At 36.9% G+C, this 22,725-nt stretch overlaps 1 protein-coding gene across 1 annotated transcript in view; it reads left to right on the top strand.

Moving 5' to 3' along the window:
* Positions 1-22,725, top strand: part of LOC122028922 (beta-galactosidase 8-like) — a 48,729-nt gene that overhangs the window by 1,452 nt on the left and 24,552 nt on the right. Inside the window, exons 4-6 of the mRNA XM_042587898.1 lie at positions 2,343-2,431; positions 2,780-2,860; positions 3,015-3,109. Coding sequence (XP_042443832.1) covers positions 2,343-2,431; positions 2,780-2,860; positions 3,015-3,109 — 265 coding nt within the window. The remainder of the gene's footprint in view (positions 1-2,342; positions 2,432-2,779; positions 2,861-3,014; positions 3,110-22,725) is intronic.

Here is a 22,725-nt window from a genome sequence, read left to right as displayed (position 1 = left end):
GAACAAAAATATAATTATTCTCCTGTTCAGGTGGATAGTTATTGAAGTTTTGCTTGACCATAGCATGAACTATGGTGCCACTATATGCCTATTCAGAAATAAAATCTTTACAAATATGTTGCTTTCTGGTACAAACCTTATTTTGCAGAACTTGGGATGGACTTGGAGTTCATTTCATTTAAACAGTTGTTTTTCATAAGTTTTGAAGGAATAAAGTGTAATTCATTTGCTGCAAATAACGTGCTAAACGTGAAGTCTACAAGATGACCCTTTAAATTTTCATGGAGAAAAATATTTGCTATTTGAGAGGGGTAACATGCATTGAGTTTTTTCTGCCATTGTCCAATTAATTGCATGCATTATCTTGGTGCATTGAGTTAACGTAGCGGATTTGTCTGTTTTTTTAGACAAAGCACTGTATTGTATATGCGATATGTGTCCTCTTTAGGTAGTTCAAACGCCTAGGTGGGCCATCTTTATGCAAAAAATGGTTTAGTTCTCCTGATGATCAATAATTTAATGAGGGAGTTTGGTGATGATTTTTCTCCACTAAAGAATACTTATTATGAATATGAAGAACTGAACTGCAGTTTATTTTATTTTATTTGGTAGCATGTAACTTATAAGTTTTTTACATACACACTTCTTTTGCAAGTCATTTATGCACTTTAGATATTAATTATTTTATGTGTTTTTGATTATTTGATTAACATACTTTCTTTTTATTTAGAATTGTGAATTGGATGCATTGATTAGTACACCTTGTTGGATATCTATATTAATCATTTTATTAGTTGACCTCATAATACCTCTTGCATGCCTCTGCATTGCATATGTGCTATGTTGTGTAGTGTGTCAATTGCCCCTAAAATTGCTTAAAACGTTGATAAATGATTCATGATTACTTTTATATTTATGGAATTGCTAATATTTGTATTTGCCCTTTCTACTTATCCTAAAGATTAATGCAATTCAAAGGAATTAAAAAAATGCCATTAAGTTACAAAACAAAGAAACTCATAGTTTGGTTGTATGTTGCATGAAAATTTTATGCCAATTAAGAAAGTCTTTCACTAAAGTGTTATGGACATAGATGAAATAGCTAAAAACACTAGCTACTTAGGGTTTATTTATTTCACAGCAAATACATTTTTGGAAAATGTATTTCGAGTATTTCAAGGTTTGGAAGTTGGAATGTTGGAAAATCATAGTCAACAGAGTGAATAAAGTTTGTGAGCATTTTGAGGGAAAATGACTTTCACTCAATTGAGCGAAAGTTGTATCCCCACCTATTAACAAGCCTTCCACCTTTTGCCTTGTCCCCAAGCTAGCTTGGTTGTAGGCTCTCCTCCCTCTGTCAATAGCAATGCCCTCTTTTTCCTTCATTGTCAACTGTGATACCTTTATTCTCCCTTGTTGATCATTAGCCTCCTTTGCCCCCCCATCCTCCACCGTTGACCGCGATTCGCCCTTTGCCCTTTACATCAATCGTGAGCCTCCACTCTTCACTATTGATAATGAGGCCACTTTTACCCTCTTTTGTTGACTTTGAGCCCCTCCACCCTCTACCACCATCCATGATACCCTCTTCCTCCTTTTCCATTGACTGTGAAATCCCTTGGCCCTTTGGTCAATTGCAGTTCTCTTCATCCTTTTCCCATTGATTGTGAGCAACCTTACGTCATTGGGTGCGCAAGCCCCCTTCGCCTTTCACTCATTGACAACAAGTTTTCCATCGCCCATTTCCCGTCACCCTCCACCTTTCACTCGTCGAATGGGAATCACCTTCTGCCCTTTGCCCTTCGCCATTAATCACATGCCTCCTTTCATTATCAAGTGTGAGCTTCCCCTCACTGAGAAGAGGTTGTGTCGGGAAGGGGAAGTACATTCCCGCTTTGCACATCAAACACAAATAATACCTTTCTCATAATTTTTTTCTCTATAAAAATTTTCTTCGGAAAATTTTTACCCAAACAAGAATTTATGCAAACATTGGGACCCTTATTTGAACTTTAGCCACTTCAACTATAGTTATTTGTTTCTTGTTTTGCCAACAAGCAACTGAAAGTATTCTATGACGACTTTTAGTTAAGTTATCCTTCCTCAAATATTGGGTTACAAAAGCACCTTAAATACGGTTGTTACCATGAAAATTACTGATAAAATAAATGCTATATTCCACCTGGCCAGAACCATATGGATATTTAAATACTAAATATCACCAAGATACCAATCTAACAAATGCATTTTTTCTCATATGAAATCATAAATTCTACCCCCAAATTTGTTCCTGTTTTCCTTGCTTGCATTATTTGAATTGTACACCCGCTTGTTGAATGCAGAGTGGGACTTTGGAGGTTTCCCTGCTTGGTTACTTGCAATAGAACCACCTCTTAAACTCAGATCATCAGATAAGACATTCCTTGCCTATGTATGCCTTTTGTTTTAATTATCTGTTATTCTACTGGAAGTATTTTATTTTTCATTCTTGTTCTTTTCCCATTTGCCGGAGTGAAAATTGTTTATTTGAGATGGATATGCTAAACTATGAAGAAACATCTATTTCAATCAAGTTTCCAGAGAATTTATAGTGATATGGAACATGTAGAGTGTGTTGGTCTTCAGATTAATTTCCTTCTGATGCTTCTAGAAATCATTCTGTTATTTAAATTGGGTTTAGTATAAGTTATCAACATTCCGTTAATTCCAATTAGCTGGCATTATTCTGTTATCTCTTCTCTTCTTTCTTTTTTCAGCATCTTTCATATTAATTTCTCAGGTACAGAGATGGTGGGATGTTCTTTTTCCTAAAATAGCTCCCCTATTATATGAGAATGGAGGTCCCATCATTATGGTTCAGGTATCCATTTTCTCCTCTATGTTTAATAGATGACATTTGACAAATATCTGGTGAGGGAGTTTATGTAAGAATATCTATGTAAAGTTCATCTTGTTAAGGATATGAAATCAAATCCTCTGACACACTGCTGGTTTAATGCCTACAAAATTTACAGATTGAAAATGAGTTTGGATCATACGGTTACGACAAGAAATATCTTCATTATTTAGTTGCTTTGGCTAGAAAGTACCTTGGGAATCAGACTATACTGTATGTAGGATTTTTTTTTGGTTTTAATTCTCATGTTCATCTCCTTGATCACTTTTTTTTTTTAAATCTTATTCAGCAGTGTTACACCCAATTTTCTGTACTAGAACTGAAAATGGATTTTACTGTTTTTATTGGGTTGGTTTAAGTATCATAATTTAGTTCAACTCTCTTGTAAAATGCATTAGATTATTGGCGTTAAGTTTTCTCTTGATTCATAAACTTACTAGTCAATGCCTACATTGTTATTGCATTGGATACAGTATATTGCTAACCTTTTTCCTAATGCATACAGAATTTAAACTTTCTAGGATTTTAGATAAGACAACAAGACCTAGAACTTGATTTCTTAAGCATATACTTGTATGGTAGGGCTAGTATGTGAATACAAATTAAAGGGCTTCATTGATAAAAGACATCTTTGGTGAAAATAACTACATTTTTTTGTCGATCTTATCTGGCATATTTTGTAATTTCTTTTTCTGAGATTGCTTGCCAACTTATCTTGAAATAATGCAGGTATATAAACCATACTCAAATTCAGATTAGTGACTATACTGGATCAGATTGTGTCACGATCCTCAAATAAAAGAACTACTCTATTAACCTTGTCAGGTTCAATCATTTTCACCATCATGGCAGACATCATCTGCAACTAAAGCTTCATATTGTTCTACGTCTCCTTATCTACCACCATTGCCGCTGAAGCCACTTCATAACTCATAGCAACTGGTTTATATGCAACTAGGGTACTTTGCCTTTACTCCATTTCCTAGCTTAGTAGTAACCTATGCTAACTCATTTAAGAGTGATTCTAGCGAAGTCTACATTGGCTGCCTCTTTTCCTTTTCTCGCCCCTCTATGCTCATGGTCTTTCCACAAACAACACCACTTTGCTAAATTCACAAAAGAAAGTATGTTTGCCACCCAAGTGAACTCAAACTTCAATCTGTGTTTGTTTATAGAATTCAAAATTGAGCTTGGCCGAGATAAACCCAGGAACCTCCTTGACTTTGACTTGGAGGGTGAACTCTTGGATTAGATGACTTGAACAAAGCAGAGTGAATTGGATGGATGGAAAGGGTTAAAGAGCGGAGAGCAAAGATGTGGTAAATTGATCCATTGCTAGTGATAGTTGTTGTCTGACAATCTTCCAGAGAACCACCCTTGTAATGTTATAGCAATTCAAGAGTGAAAATCCCCAACAATGTTGTACTTGTTTTTTTTATAGGCCTTTGAATTAGTGCCCATATTCTAGGAGTAAGACATGGCCCTCCACATGGTGCTAACCTACGGGTTCCATTGACTTTAACCATTCACCAGCTTGAGTCAACACATGTTGTTTTCCCATTCATTGTCGATCACTCCTGTGAATTTAACTTTAAACCATTGGTAATTACTTTTTTGGCACATTATCATCTTTACAACGGTTAAAATAAGTGACTAATTATATCCACATCATGTATACATTGGTAATGAACTTTTTATTGGAAAATTTATGAAAGTAAAACTCTTAGTCTCACAAGTTGCCTACATGATAATTGACCTTATTAGCTTATTATGTCAAACTACTACCCAAAAACCTAGGCCTATGTTGATATCATAGATGCAAAATCAAGCAATCCCACTCTAAATCGACTTAGTTAGAGTTGGATCATCTGATGCAAATTTGATTTCATCTAAGAAATCAGACACCCGTTGGAGACTAAATCGTTATTAATTATGGTCAAATTATTACTAAATTCATCATTATTAATTGGCAATCATTTAAGGTTACTGAAAAATCAACCGAATTAGAGCGTTCTCTAATCTATCGATTTCTCTTATTCCCACTTGGGAATCTTTATCGATAGATAAAGATGAAGTGGGGACGATTTGATGTGTGTTTGAGTTCATTGTGTTGGTGATCTAAAGGACAGATGTAGATTTGGAGTGGCTTACTTGTTATATTGAGCATTTGAGAGAAAGAGATTTACCAGAACGATATGTTTGACCATTTCGCTTGGCATGGTACAGGATCTCAAACCATGCATAACAAGGGTTATATATAAAGGTTCAAAGTAAGAATAAAATAAGAAAAATTCTACAAAATGTATATCCCACTGTTCAAAGCAAAACCTAAAATCTCGTGTCTTGAGAACCACGAGTTAGGCCTTTATATAGAAAAGAAGATATACACCAAAAGATAAAAATACCCCTTTACTTATTCTAACACTCCCCCTCAAGCTTGAGAATATAGATCATACACACCAAGCTTGTTACATATGTAGTCAATCCGGGGACCTCTAAGTGATTTAGTGAATATATCTGCTAGCTGATCATTTGAGTTGACAAAACTAGTAGATATTTCTCCAGATATGACTTTCTCTCTGACAAAGTGACAGTCAACTTCAATATGCTTTGTTCTCTCATGGAAGACTGGATTTGAGGCAATATGCATAGCGGCCTGGTTGTCACATATGAGTGACATTTGTGTAACCCCTCCAAACCTTAGTTCCTGAAGCAACTGTTTTAACCATATAAGTTCTTGACTAGCAATAGCCATAGCTCGATATTCTGCCTCTGCACTGGATCTTGCCACAACATTCTGTTTTTTACTTTTCCAAGAAATAAGGTTACCTCCGACAAATATACAAAATCCAGAAGTGGATCTTCTATCAGAGGGAGATCCTGCCCAATCTGCATTAGAATATCTTACGACTTGAGTATGCCCTTTGTCTTCATATAAAAGACCCTTTCCTGGTGCACCCCTGATATATCGAACAATACGAGTCACTGCATCCCAATGTTCTTTGTATGGAGAGCTAAGAAACTGACTTACTATACTTACTGCAAATGAGATATCCGGACGAGTGACAGTAAGGTAGCTTAGTTTCCCTACCAATCGCCTGTACCGTTCAGGATCTGAAAGAGCTCCCCCTGATTTGGTAGGAGCTTGACATTAGGATCCATGGGATTGTCGACTGTCTTCGAGTTTAACATTCCTGTTTCTTCCAAAATATCCATTGCATACTTCCTTTAGGATATAATGATTCCATCTTTAGACTGTGCCACTTCTATCCCTAAAAAATATTTGAGTTTGCCGAGATCTTTTGTCTGGAAATGTTTGAAGAGATGTTGTTTTACTTGTGAAATCCCAAGATGATCATTACCTGTGATGACAATATCATCAACATAAACCACTACATAGATGCAACCAGTAGATGAGTGACGATAAAAAACAGAATGATCAGCCTCGCTTCGAGTCATGCCAAACTGTTGAATTACGGTACTAAATCTACTGAACCATGCTGGGTGATTGCTTGAGACCATATAAAGATTTCCGCAAGCGACATACAAGCAACAAAACACGGAGGTTGCTCCATGTAGACTTCCTCGAGCAGGTCTAAGAATGCATTTTTGATGTCCAACTGATGAAGGGGCCAATGACGAATTGCAGCAATAGACAGAAAAAGACGCACAGAAGACATCTTGGCAATAGGAGAAAATGTGTCTCCATAATCCAATCCAAATATCTGAGTATAGCCTTTAGCGACAAGACGAGCCTTAAGCCGATCAATCGTGCCGTCTACACCAACTTTCACCGTAAACACCCATCGACAACCAACCACTGACTTTCCAGGAGGTAGAGGAACGAGGTCCCAAGTCCTACTGCTCTGTAAGGCACTCATTTCATCAAGCATAGCCTGTTTCCATCCTGGATGGGCAAAGGCATCACTTGCAGTCTTTGGAAGAGAAACAGACGACAAGGAAGACAGACAATAATAATAGGATGGGGAAAGACGATGATAGCTTAAAGAAACATAGTGAGGAGAAGAATTACGAGTGGAACGCATACCCTTTCGAAGTGCAATAGGGACATCAGAGTCAGGAGATGGGACCGGAGGAAACGGCGAAGGACTCGGCTCCAAAGATGTGCCCACAACAGTGTCAGTGTTGGTCGGCGGCAAAGCAGAACGAGGACGACGCTGATAAACCTGCAAAGGAGGAGACGAGGCTGGAGATGATAGAGGCACCTCCGGAGGATAAAAGATAGTCACTGGTGCAGGTGGAGAGGGAGAAACCTTGGCCTGTGGAGCGGAAGGACCAAAAAAAGAAACCGACTCAAAGAATGTGACATCAGTAGAGATGAAGTACCGACGAAGAGTAGTGGAATAACACTTGTACCCTTTCTGAGACCGTGGGTACCCAAGGAAGACACACTTATAAGACCGGGGAGAGAGTTTATTAATACCGGGATCAAGAGCATGAGCAAAACATATAGAACCAAAGACCCGAGGTGGTAGAGGATGAAGGGACTGATGTGGATAAAGTACTTGATGAGGTATTTTACCCTGGAGAGTGGAAGAAGGCATGCGATTAATGAGATAACACGCAGTAAGTACGGCATCACCCCAAAACTGATGAGGGACATGAGAATGGAGAAGAAGAGTCCGAGCGGTTTCAAGGAGATGACGATTCTTGCGTTCTGCAACCCCATTCTGTTGAGGGGTATGAGGGTAAGACGTGCGATGCAACACACCATGAGATGTTAAGAAGGTACGAAACTGAGTAGACAAATACTCGCGTGCATTATCACTTTGTAAAGTTCGAAGGGAAGTACCAAATTGAGTTTTTATTTCAAGGAAAAAAGATTCAAAAATAGAAAACAATTCTGAACGATCCTTCATTAGATATAACCATGTACAACGGGAAAAATCGTCTATAAAAGTAACAAAATATCTTGACCCCATTGTAGAAGAAACACGACTCGGACCCCAAACATCAGAATGAACCAAAGCAAAAGGAGACATAGCCCGATTCTCAATACGAGGAGAAAAAGAACAACGAACATGCTTACCTAATTGACACGACTCACAAGATAAGGACTCTAAGTGAGAAAGACTAGGATGTAACTGTTTCAACTTATTAAGACCTGGATGTCCTAACTGAGCATGAATAAGAAGTGGAGATGCCGCCGCCGAACCAACAAAAGAGGCTTGTTGAAGCCGATATAGGCCATGAGATTCACATCCGAAGCCAATCATCCTCCCCGTACTCCGGTCCTGTAAGGAAACAGACGTGTTAGTAAAAGAAATGACACAATCAAGAGATCGAGTAAGTTGACTTATTGACAACAAATTAAAGGGAGATCCGGGAACATAAAGAACATTATGAATTGAAAGAGATGAAGAAGGATGAACAATACCAATACCCTGGGATTGAGTTTGGGAACCATTGGCCATGGTGACCATTGGCCATGGTGACCATTGGCAAATTACCAGAAGTAGTGAGAGAGGAAAAAAGGGATTTATTACCAGTGATATGATCGGTGGCCCCAGAATCAAGAACCCAAGGACCCGAAGAACGAGATATGCCAGCAAAGGAAGTACCAGCGTCTGCAATGGTAGCAGTGGAACCCGAAGCCTGTCGATCCTCAAACCATTTCAGAAAGTCAGTTTAGGAAGGTGTTGAAGTCGAATCAGGTGTTAACTGTGAAGTGGAAGCTGAAGGAGTAACAAAACTCTGAACAATCTGAGCAGCACGAGGAGGACGACCATGTAGACTCCAGCACTTATCAATCGAGTGTCCCGGTCGGTGACAATGATCACACCAAGGACGTCCTTTGCCACCCTTGCGAGGTGGAGGTCCTTTGTGTCGAGAGACCAAAGCTGACGAGTCGACAGGAACAGAAGAAGGCATCGTCAAAACTTTGGCCGGGACACGAAGAAGAGTCGCCCAGGTATTGTCCATGGTAGCTTCTGTGGGGCTGCCCAGGATCTGATCACGGACATGAGAATATTCTGTGGGCAGACCATATAAAGCCAAAGACATAAAAAAGTTTCTTCCGATTTTCAAGCTCTTCAACAGGATTGGCCGCAGGTGGGAGCAGTTCATTAAAGTCACAAAGAAGGCTAGAGACTGAACCCAGATAAGTTGACATTGAATCCTTAATCTGATGGGTGCTGAGGATGGTCATGAGATCTTCACAAACTTGATAGAGGCGCCGAGAGGTGTTTGTAAAGAGTTGTTGAGCCTGTGTCCAAACAGCTTTGCAGGTTTTGTGAGTACGGAAGACATTTCTAAGAGATGGATGGATGGTGGCTCGGATAATACAACACAACTGAGCATCAACTTTCTTTCACAGAGGAAGATCGGCGACTTGAATATCTTCTTCAGTTTGAGTGAGATGTGTCTCATAACCCTGTCCAACAAGCCAAAGTTCAATGTGAGATGCCCAGGAAATATAATTTTTACCGTCCAACTGCTCGGAGGAAAGAGGTGCAGTAATATGGTTGGTAAAGATTGAGGTATCTGGTTTTGGTGCGCTGGACGTAGCCATGAATAGAGCTTGTGGGCTGCTGGTGACAGGGCAGAAGAAAAATAGCGGCTGCTTGGAGAAAGGAAGCTCGGCGTCGCAAGAGGGAAGAGAGGCAACTGCTGATATGCGGAATAACAACCCTACTCTCCTGTGTAAGAGAAAGAAGGATGCGATGACGCCGGCTGCATCTAGGGCAGGGAAAGGCGGCGCGAGAGGAGAAGCCTTAGCTCATGGGAGAGGTGGCAAGCTTCTGTTGTCGAAGAGGGTGGCGCGACGTGCTTCACAGGCGAGAGAGGGAGCGCGACCTCTGCTATGGCTCGGCGGCTAGCTTCTGTTGTCGAAGAGGGTGGCGCGACGTGCTTCACAGGCGAGAGAGGGAGCGCACCCTCTGCTATGGCTCGGCGGCTACGAGCAGTGGGTGGTGCGCGAGAGGGAGGCGACCTCTGCTATAGCTCGCGGCGCCTTCTGCTAGTGCTCGCGACAGGAGATGGCGAGGAGAGGAGAGATTTCCGAACCAGTGAGAAGAAAGCAGAGCCGGCACACACCGACGCCAGGAGATTGCAGCAGGAGATCGCGATGAGAGGGATGGCGTCGCGGCGGTCCTGTGGAGACGGACGTCGCACGGGGAGAAAAGGGAAAAGCTAGGGAAAGAAATTAGGGTTTTGGCTCTGATACCATGTTCAAAGCAAAATCTAAAATCTCGTGTCTTGAGAACCACGAGTTAGGCCTTTATATAGAAAAGAAGATATACACCAAAAGACAAAAATACCCCTTTACTTATTCTAACACCCACTAAAACCAAAATGCAAATAATAAATGCTCAACAAACTAACAAAAATCCAAAAATGTATTCAAATCTTGAACTCCACTCACCTCAAGATGACTTGAAGGAAAGTACAAAGGCATAAAAATACTTCTAGAAGAGCCTTAAATATGAAAACGAAGTATAAGAAAAGGCAAATATCAAGTATGTTTGAATGTTGTCGAAATTCAAGCTAGCCAACTTGTTATTTTATCCCTATTTTGTAGGGATTTATTTTGTAATCTATTTCCTTGATGGATTGTAATTAGCTCATACTTATCACATCCCTAATTTTTAAGGGATTTTATCTTTGTATATGAGGAGGATATCCTGTCAATGGAAATAAGAGAATTTTCTATCAAATTACATGGTATCAGAGTAGGAACCCTAGCAGTTGGTTCTTCCTCTGGCCACAAGACAAAGCCGCACGATTACTAACCTCCATTCCGACGTCATTGACAACAAACAGAGAGCAGCTGATTTCCAGGTGCGACAAGATCATGGTTGACTTTGATTTTTCAGTACAAGACATGGCAGGAACTTCCTCGGCATGTCCCACGTCATGCCTTCTCCATAAGGCAGTCTCCTTTTCATTACCACTCACAAATTCAATGGCCACAATTATCTTCAATAGTTCCAATCCATGATGATGTTCGTGAGTGGAAGGGGTAAATATGACTATCTAACTGACTTTATTCCAGAACCAAATCCTAAAGCTCTGGAGCATCGCATTTGGAGGGCTGAGAATAACTTGGTGATGTTGTGGCTGATCAACTCTATGATGGAGGAGATTGGTGAATTTTTTTTGCCATATACCTCTGCCAACGAAAGTAGTGAGTGAGTAAAGCAAAAAAATGAAACTTTTGAACGGTTATATCAAAAATTGGATACAAAAGAAGGGGAAAGAGATATTTATAGAATAACTAAAGTGAGAGAAAGGAAAACAAGAGATCTTAGCCAAATAAAATGTATTAAAGATGAATGTAATAGGGTATTAGTAAATGATGGAGAAATAAAAGAGCGCTGGAAGAGGTATTTTCATCAACTTTTTAATGAAGGTTTAGGTGAACAATTTAACTTAGGTAATTTAATTAGGTCAAATGAGCATAGAAATTTTAATTTTTGTCATAGAATTCAAACCTCAGAAGTAAAACAAACTTTAAATGAGATGCACAATGGAAAAACCGTTGGACCAGATGATATTCCGATAGAAGTATGGAAGTGCTTAGGGAAACAAGGTATTGAATGACTTACAAAATTATTTAACATGATATTGAAAACGAAAAGAATACCTGATCAATGGAGGATAAGTACTCTAGTTCCCTTATATAAGAACAAGGGAGACATACAAAATTGTGCAAACTATAGGGGTATTAAACTAATGAGTCATACTATGAAACTTTGGGAAAAAGTAATAGAAAAAAGATTAAGGAAGGAGACCACAGTGACAGAAAATCAATTTGGAAGGTCGACAATAGAAGCTATACATCTCCTTAGACAATTAATTGAAAAATATCGGGAGCAAAAACAAGATCTACACATGATATTCATTAACTTAGAAAAAGCTTATGATAGAGTCCCAAGAGAAATTATATGAAGAATTTTAGAAAAGAGAGGTGTTAGCGTAACACATATTGAACTAATTAAGGATATGTACGAGGATGTAACGACCAGAGTAAAGACTTCAGGCGGAGTAACTGAAGCATTTCCAATAAAGATAGGGTTACATCAAGGATCAGCCCTAAGTCCCTATCTTTTTACACTAATTATGGACGAACTCACTGCGCACATTCAAGACACAGTACCGTGGTGCATGTTGTTTGCAGATGATATTATTTTGGTAGATGAGACACGTGAAGGAGTAAATGCTAAGCTAGAATCTTGGAGGGAAACACTAGAAGGGAAAGGTTTTAAGTTTAGTAGATTAAAGACAGAATATATGGAATTTAAATTTAGCAATATTAGAAGTAATGAAACAATTGTTAAGATAGGAGAGGACGAGTTGCCCGGAACCGAGAGATTTAAATATTTAGGATCATTTTTACAAAATGATGGAGGGATTGAGAGAGACGTCTTACATAGAATACAAGCAGGATGGGTGAAATGAAGGGGAGCGTCGGGTGTTTTATGTGATCGTAAAGTACCTCTTAAACTTAAAGGTAAGTTCTATAAAACCACGGTTAGACCTGCTATGTTATATGGAGCTGAATGTTGGGCTATGACTCGAGCACATGAGCATAAGATAAGAGTTGCAGAGATGAGGATGTTAAGGTGGATGTGTGGACATACGAAGATGGACAAAATAAGGAATGAGAGCATTAGAGAGAAAGTCGGAGATGCATCTATTAAGGACAAACTTCGAGAGACACGTTTAAGATGGTACGGACATGTACTTAGACGACCAATAAATTCTCCAGTTAGGCGATGTGAAACTATGATAAACATGCATATCAAACGAGGAAGAGGAAGACCAAAAAAGACTTGGTTAGCAACAATAAAACAAGATAAAATTTATTTAAATATAGATGATGATATAATAGGAGATAGAGCTCAATGACGTAAAAGGATTCATACAGCCGACCCCACCTAGTGGGAAAAGACTTGGTCGTTGTTGTTGTTGTTGTTGTTGTATGTACCTCTGCCAACGATATTTGGGAGGCTGTACTGGAAACCTACTGAAGCTGTGACAACATTATAGAGTTATTTCACGTGGAGAGCACTCTGCAAAGTCTCCAACAAGGGAGTCCACCGTGACAACTTACTACAGCAAACTTAATCAATATTGACAACAACTAGACATGTTCGAGGCTCCTGAATGGAAGTGCATAGAGGACAAGAATTGCTATCGTAAGATTGTGGAGAAAAAACATGTCTTCAAGTTCTAAGTGGGCTCGACAAGTCGCTCGACGAAGTGCGGGGCAAAATTCTCAACACCAATCCGCTACCTAGCCTTAGGGAAGCATTTGTAGAAGTGCGTCGAGAGGAGAGTCGCAATCGAATAATGATGGGACAGTTCTACATCTCAAAGGTCCCAAATCTAGGCAAGGACTCCTATGCTAATTTCAATGCATTAGTAGTTCAAAGTCGGTCCACAAACCACAACACTGATGAGCCTCGAAATGCATGCCACGAAAGAACAGGCCTTGGTGTGATCACTGTCGAAAGCCGGACCATCTCAAAGAAAAATGTGGGCAACTCCTTGGAAAGCCAGTCGATTGGAAGCTTCCTAGCTGAGAGGCAAAGGCACATCATGTGAAATTCAAAATCTGCGAGTTCTCCTTTCTCCATAGAGTAGCTGGATATGCTCCAAAAGTTAACAATACGTTTAAGAGTTCAAATTCTAACTCATTGACGAGCAATCCTATGGCAATGCACACAAGCAAGTCCTCCTCTTGGATCATCGATTCATGAGCATCTGAACATATAACAAGTGACAAAATGTTATTCTCAACATTGATATTATGCGACAAACATCTAATGATGCGTATAACAAATGACATTGGCACCAAAGTGGTCGGTGTGGGAGCAGTTAAAATTTCTAGCGATATTAATCTTAATTATGTGCCTAGACTTGCTTGTAATCTTGTGTCGGTTGGTAGGCTCAACTGAGACCTTAATTGTGAAACTAAGTTCTTTGATTATTGTTGTGTTTTTAAGGACTTGAGCACTGGGAAGATGATTGACAGTGCTAAACGTCGTGCATGACTTTACCTTCTTGAAGCCTCTCCTACATCTAGCTAGTTTGCTGAGCTCAACTATCAGCCAATCCATAGTTTTAGGTCTAGTAATCTATCCAATAATGAAAGTGAAATTATGATGTGACACTATCGATTAGGACATCTAAATTTCATATACTTGAAACATCTTTTCCCTTTATTATTTATTAATAAATGTCTTGATTTCTTTCAGTGTGATGTATGTCAGTATGCTAAACATACTCAACACACTTATGCACCTCGTCAATATCAACTAGCATAACCTTTCTTTCTTATTCATGGGGACATTTGAGGATCATTTAAAAGTCCAAGTCCTACTGGCTCTAGACGATTCTTACTTTTTGTTGATAATCACACAAGGTTGTGTTGGACTTTCTTATGAAAGAAAAATCTGAACCACACAAATCTTTCAGAATTTTTATGTCATGATCAAGACCCATTTCAGGCTGACATACAAATTCTCAAAACAGATAATGCCAAAGACTTCTTTCATTCTAGCCTTAGCTCCTATCTCCAATCCAATCGCATGGTCCAATAAAATTCATGTGTTGATACACCTCAACAAAATAGTATAGCTGAACTAAAAAATCATCATATACTTGAGGTAGCTCGCTCCTTACTCTTCCAAGCTCACACTCCAACCAAATTTTTTGGGGAAGCAGTCCTAATAGCTACCTATCTTATTAATCATCTCCCTTCCATGGTTCTTAACTTTAGCACTCCATTTCAAGTTTTAAAAAACTTGTATTTTACACTCAGACTTGTCTCCAACATTCCTCTTAAACTCTTTAGATGTATTGCATTTGTCCACATCCACTCTCAATATCAAGGAAAGTTTGATTCATGCACACTCAAGTGCATTTTCTTGGGAAATTTAGCCAACAAAAAGGATTATAAGTGCTTCTCTTCTATCACCCATAAATTTTATCACTCTATGGATGCCACCTTCTTTGAACACATTCCATTCTACTCGAATACCACAATTCATCAGAGAACAAAATTGAATTGCAGCATTAGGATTGTGAATCCCTTCTAGAACCGAATCCTTCCTTAATCTTTCCATCATCATCACTCAACCCTTAATTAACTCCTTTCTCTCCATCATCATTACAATCACATGTGCCATTTATCTCGGAGTTGCAAAAGAACACATCACCTTCCACACAATGAAAGTCTATGTGAGGAGAAAACATCTTGTGTCTTTGCATGAAATTCATTCGTTTCATGAGTCAACTCGAGGCTAAGTTAAACTGGAAAAGCAGCAGGATCTAATGGAACCAATTCCACAAACAGATCCAACATTGGATTAGTCTATTGCACATAGAAAAGGTAGTAGATCTTGTGCTCGTCATCCAATGCACAACTATATATCCTAGTCACGTTTATCTCCAGGGTACCAAATATTTGTAACATCACTTGACAAGATTAGTATTTCCAGTTTTATATATGAAGCTCTAAAAGTTTCTTAATGGCGCAAGACAATCCTAGTGGAATACACAACTCTGGAAAAGAATGGGACTTGGACACTATCTAAGCTACCTCAAGGAAAAATAATTATGGGATGTAAGTGAATTTTTTTTAGTCAAGCAGAACCCAAATAGAAGCATAAATATAGACTTGACCCCAAGTCGGAACCAGCTCGGGTCAACGGGCTTGTTGCCCGTTGACTCGGGTTGCCTGGCCGAACTGGAACCAACCCCGGGCCAATTCTGGTTCCAAGCCCCCAAAATTGGCGGACCGCTGGTTCAGCCAGTCAGATTTTTTTTTTTGTTGTGGCAGTTGGAACCAGCGGTTCCTAGCTGTTGAGGGGGTGGGGATGATTTTTTGGGTATTTATTTCAATGGTTAAGATCATTTGACCGTTTTTTAATCAATGACTATGATTTAATGTTCGTTACTATCCAAACTGAGTTCATTTCATCATTTTCACACACATAATCTTTTCTCTCATTTTTAATTTCGCATTCTTTACACATTTTTGACTTTAAATTTCTATTTCTACACATTTTCGTTTCCAATTTTCAACTAGGAAGGAGGCCGTGGAGATTCATCATCTCTATCTCGGAGGGGGAAGGAAATAACGAATCCGCATGAGGACCCCAACATTCAATCCATTGATGATAGACATATCACCTTCCGATTTCGACACTCAAAACACAAGTACTGATGCAATTACTTCTAAGGTTTGAAAATTTCTCCTCTAAAATCTTCTATTTTCACTAAGTATTTTGAGAAGGTCACTCTTCCGTCGGGAGAATTACGTGCAAAATGTAAAACTTCAATGCTTCCTACAAATTCCAAGCCAGCGACAGTATCTAGATTTTCTTTAACTAGCGGTAGTATTGATTCCGATTTATTTTTATATTCTGATAATAAATTAGGAGAATCATTAGCTAAATTTGTTTTCATAGAACATCTTTCTTTTAGTTTTGGATTTAAATATGCATTTGAAATTTTTTTTGTAAAAAATCTCTTAATCCATATGCTAAATGTGTTCCTAGGACTACACTTACTCGTACAATTAAAAAATTAGTAAAATAAGAAAAAAAGAATTTAATTGATAAATTTAGTAAATTAAATAATAAAGTTTCTTTATGTTCCGATATTTGGAGTAATCATTGGCAAATACGAATATTCGTAAATGAGTGTGACTTGCCATTGGATCGGTAATTCTTGGAACCTCCGAAAAAGATTGTTAGCTTATAGAGTTTTTAATAAATCGCATACTGTCACACAATTATTATGTTTAATTTTTGAAGAATAATAATTAACTCATAAAATATTTTTAATATTATTAGATAGTGCTAGTTCCAATACCGCTTGTATAAAAGAGCTAAAATTTGTTTCTCAACCTGTTATTGGTGGTTTATTTTTCATATTCATTGTGTATGCCATGTTTTAAATTTATGTGTTCAAGATGAATTAAAAATTTTATAAAATTATATTAAACCAATTAGAACTGCAATTTCTTATTTATGGTCACATCCATCTATAATGAAATAATGTGGTCAGTTTTGTAAAACTAATGGGATGAAACCTAAAAAGTTTCCATGTGATGTACCAACACGTTAGAATTCAACATATTAGTTATTACAATATTTATTTCAATATAAAGAATTATTATGTTTATTTTTTGCACAAAATATTAATACTAATATATATTTATTTTTACAACAATAGAATATTTGCAGTAATATTTGTTAAATTTTAAAAGTATTTAACGATGTAATTGAATAACTTTTTGGTGTTTATTATCCCATTGTTTATTTAATTTTAGAATTTTTTTTTAGTATAGTATTAGTTTTAAATGAACATATTAATAATGAATCTTTTTCTTCGTTGTCCAGTGTCAATTGTTGTGGAGCAGACGTTCAGTGCCTGTGACAACATATTAGATAAACGACAATTGACTCATTGGAAGCTCAAGCATTACTCAACGATTGGATCACAGCCGAGAAAAGAATCCAAGGATGTAACTTTCTGATGGTCAAGTCGTAGATTTTAATACCGAAGGAACGAATACAACGGGAACGGGAAATTGAAGTGAGTAACACCACTTCCTAATGTAAAAGGGTAAAAATGTAAAAGAACTACATGGACTTTGATTTCCCTATACCTCAAGGGGATACATAGGTAGCTTAAATAAGTGCAAATCCTTTTTTAAATAAATTTTAAATTTTTTATATAATAATCTTGAATTGTTGTGAACTATGACGAACCGTGAACTGAACCATGAACTGACTATTTTGAATCGTGAATCGTAACCGTCTTGGATGGTTAAAATTAAAGATCAACCTATCAGGAATTGTCGAACTGGTGGTTCCGAATCATCGAACCGTCGGTTTCGAACTGTAGTCAGGTTTACATAAATTGATACAAGGCTTGATAGGTGGGAAAAGGTTACACCCAGTCCTATGAGATTGACTATTAAGAAACTTTTGCACCAGTTGCAAAACTAAATATCATCAGAGTATTACTATCTATTGTTGCTAACTTAGATTGACCTTTTTTTTATAAGTAAAATGTCTATATCAATGCAAATCCAAAATACAATACTCGGTAACTAGCTGCTGAAATGCCCCTCGTTTTTTTTACATATATATAATACATAATCTGCGGACGTCACTTACTCATACTTCCATAATGGTTCCTTACTTCAAATAAAATTACATAGACGATTCGAAAGAAAACATAACTAAATGCGGAATTTAGAATGGATGGTCTTCGGGTTATACTACCTCTGTTCTGAGCCGGCTCACTGGTCAATGCCTCTTGTCTCGTTCGTCTCATTGTTTGAAAAAAAAAGTTATAAACTGTGAATCGAGACACTCAGCATGTTCAAAACAGTGTTATGCATTAGTTAGCGTCTATAATCTAGTGTACTAAGGGAAACCACATCCAAGGTAACTTAGGATCTCCCTACTTACATACTATGATCATAAACATAGGCAGTGACATAAGCGTGACAACATAAAGGTAGGCATGGTGGATGAACTAAGCATAATGAAAGACTTGATCACAAGCATGTCCATAGACATAAGCATAAACATAACATAAACATAATCCTAAACAGAAACATGAACATAAACATAAGCGTAATCATGAACGTAGGCATAACATGAACCTGAACATGAACCCAATCATGTACATGGCATAGCGTGAATATAAATATAACATATCACGAACTTAACATATTTATAGCATACATGAACATAAACATAGCATATCATGAACCTCAACATATACATAGCATAACATGAACATAAGCATATCATAAAATCTTTTTAAGGCAAGTTTGGATCGTTGACATTGACTAGCTATTATCATATGGTCGATTGATCAATTTCAGCTGTAAAATCATGGTACCAGGCGACGGGACATCAACAACCACTTTTTCGTTACTATGTCTTGGCCTATTGTTTGCGGGGTCTCTAGCAACCCTTTTGTCATTGGGCCGTGGCCTATGGAAATCTGATGTTGGACTCCCTCTGGGGCTTTGGCCCGTAAACGGGGTCCCTTTGGGGCCATCTCCCTCACAGTATTCCCATAAATCATTATTATAATCATTTTGTCACAGTCAACTTATCCGATATTGGGCTCCCTCTGGGCCTTGTCCCGTAAACGGGATCCCTCTGGGATCTTTTCCCTCACGGTATCCGTATTCGATTTTTATCATTATCATTATCACTAGGATGAGTTGTTAAGGTTACTGATTTCCTAACATTTATCATGAAATTTAAGCTATAACATGTGATATTAAACAATTAGCATGTCAACAAGATCATTCTATGACCTTAATACATGGAATATGAAGATCCCCACATATTTTCACAGTATTTAAGGGACCCTAAATTTTGATAAAATATCCTAAAATGTTCTCTATATAGTAACCATGAGTTCCATAATTCTAAGGGTCATTGTATGCATCAATAAAATGAAGAAACTACATAAAAAGTTAAAACTACAAATAAGGATCCAATTTAATGAAGCGGGAAGAATCCTAACATGTTCACCAGTGATTAAATGACATTAAATTCAGATTTAATTCACGTAAATGTTCTCCATATAGTAACCATGAGTTCTACAATTTTAGGAGTGATTATATGCATCAAAAGAATGAAGAAACTATATGAAATGTTAAAACAACAACCAATGTTCCGATTTCATGATGTATGAAGGAACCTAACGTGTTCACCAGCAATTACATGACATTAAATTCGGATTTAATTCACCTAAATGTTCTCCATACAATAACCATGAGTTCTCTAATTTTTAAGGTCATTATAAGCTAATTTTTAAGGTCATTATAAGCTTCAAAAGTATGAAGAAACTTCATGAATGTTAAAACAACAAGCAATTTGTTCCGATTTTATGAAGCATGAAGGAACCTAACGTGTTCACCAACAATTACATGACATTAAATTCGGATTTAATTCACCTAAATGTTCTCCATACAATAACCATGAGTTCTCTAATTTTTTTAAGGTCATTATAAGCTTCAAAAGTATAAAGAAACTTCATGAATGTTAAAACAACAACCAATGTTCCGATTTTATGAAGCATGAGGGAACCTAACATTTTTACCATCAATTAAATGACTTTAATTTCATATTTAATTCATCTAAATATTCTTCATCCAATAACCATGAGTTCTCTAATTTTTATGATCATTATATGCATAAAAAAAATGAAGAAACTTTATGAATGTTAAAACAACAAACAATAACATCAACCATGTTATGCGAAATACACAAATTATAGAAGCTAACTAAAACATTAACAAGGTAGGGAACATGCACAATTCATATGGTCCGAAACATTGTATCATAGCAAGGAAAACAAGTTAACCTTACAAGCTATAAAATCCGAAACTACACAAGACATAGAAACTAAACTAAAACAATAACATGGTTGAGAACATGCATAATTTATAAAGGTCAAAACATAATATCATTAGCATGAAAACAAACCGAACTTACAAGCTTTAAAATCCGAACCCATACAAGGTTATAGAAGCTAAACTAAATCAATAACATGGTTGAGAACATGCACAATTTATAAAGGTCAAAACATAATATCATTAGCATGAAAACAAACCGAACTTACAAGCTTTAAAATCCGAACCCATACAAGGTTATAGAAGCTAAACTAAAACAATAACATGATTGAGAACATGCACAATTTATAAAGGTCAAACATAATATCATTAGCATGAAAACAAACCGAACTTACAAGCTTTAAAATCCGAACCCATACAAGCTTTAGCTAAACTAAAACAATAACATGGTTGAGAACATGCACAATTTATAAAGGTCAAAACATAATATCATTAGCATGAAAACAAACCGAACTTACAAGCTTTAAAATCCGAACCCATACAAGGTTATAGAAGCTAAACTAAAACAATAACATGGTTGAGAACATGCCTTAAGTACTTAGCCACCCACTTCTTGTCTTCCTTGAAAATCCTAGCACCGATGGAGAAATAAAAGGGTGAGGAGATCTCCCTAGGGCTGGTGACAATCAACACCAAGAGAGGGCTTTTGAAGGTAAGGTTTAAATAGAGAGGGGACTTAGGACTTGGTCTAAAATTTCTATTTCCATATCTATCTTTAAAAATTCGCAACATATAAAAATTTGCTAAGTTATTTATTTTATTTTCATAAAACTTAACATCAAGTTTAAATAAAAACATATTTCCATGATTATAAAATTTCCATATCTATCTACATATAAAAAAAATTCGTGACTTATCATTCACTTTGTTTTTTTTATAAAACTAAATATCAAGTTTTAATAGAAACTAAGTTCCATGGTTTATCTAATTCCATATATAGTTCTACCTATTTAATTTTATTTATTCTTTGTAATTACACTTTATATATCTTATTTTATTTCCATATTAGTTAGATGAATAACCTATAATAAAATTCAAGTCTTTATAAATTTTATACATATCCGTATTCTACTATCTCCTTAATATAATTGATAAATAAATTCATAATTAAGTCTTAACTAAATCCATTTATTTAAATTAATAAATTCTTAATATGAATTCTAATTAATTACAATTAAACCAATAGATATCCTTAATAAAATAAATTCAAAATCTAATTAAATTATAATTAATCCAATAAATCCTCTTAATTAAAGAAATCTGAATTACAATTTAATCCAATAAATATTCTTAATTAAATAAGTTCGAATTTTGAACACTACAGCTGCACTTTATGTTTGATGTAATATCATATCAGACAACACTCCTAATGATCTGTAAACATGGATTTGTAAATTTCTAAAGATCCTCTCACTCTCCAACTGTCCCTCATCAAAGATACAACTATTCTTCTCTCTCCATACAAAATGTATCAAAGTAGACATCGCAAGGTGTCTAGCTTAAGTCAAGAGACGACCTCCTCAAAAGAAATATCTGAAGACTCACAGCATCCGTTGATAGGTAGACTTCTCTTGCTCCATTTGTAGCCACTCTCGGATCCTCTATCATAAGACTGCAACAAGAGGACACCCAAAGAACCAGTACTCTTGCGTCTCCATCTCTCGCCTACAAAAGGCACAACAACGATCCTCTAAATAGTTAAGTCTATCTCTGGCGAGCAGTCACCTCTGAGCCAACATCTAAAGCGTAATTGCATGGTTGGGCTGGATGTAGGTCTTCCACATTGTCCGCACCTTGGACTTCTTAGGACTGGGATGCCTAAAGAAGTCATAAACCCTGGCCACACCTTCATTATGCTTAAACCAATCTGCCAACCTTTGCATAACACCTACCGATGACCCAATAGCCGTAAGGATAAGGTCACTTGTGACGTCCCTAATTTTTTTTCATTAATATATATATATATATATATATATATATATATATATATATATATATATATATATACACACACATACATACTTTCATAATGGTTCTCAATTCAACTAAGATACATAGATAGCTCTTAAAACATAAATTATTAATGACCTTTGGTACTAGTCATACAGATCGGAATTTATTCTTCAAAGAAAACACCTAATTAATACGGGAACTAAACTGGATGGTCTTGGGGTTGTACAACCATTGTCCCGAGCTGGCTTACAGGTCAACACCCCCTGTCTCATTCGTCCCATTATTTGAAAAAAAGTTTAAATCTGTGAAGCGAGAGACTCAGCATATTCAAAACTGTGTTATGCAGTAGTTAGTGCCTATAATCTAGTGTACCAAGGGAAATGCATGCTAGGTTACTTAGGACTTTCCTATTAGCATACCATGAACATAAGTATAGACATCGACATAAGCA

The sequence above is a fragment of the Zingiber officinale genome, chromosome 1A (genome assembly GCF_018446385.1).
Source record: "Zingiber officinale cultivar Zhangliang chromosome 1A, Zo_v1.1, whole genome shotgun sequence".
NCBI lineage: Eukaryota > Viridiplantae > Streptophyta > Magnoliopsida > Zingiberales > Zingiberaceae > Zingiber > Zingiber officinale.
This window is presented reverse-complemented; position numbering and strand designations above follow the sequence as displayed.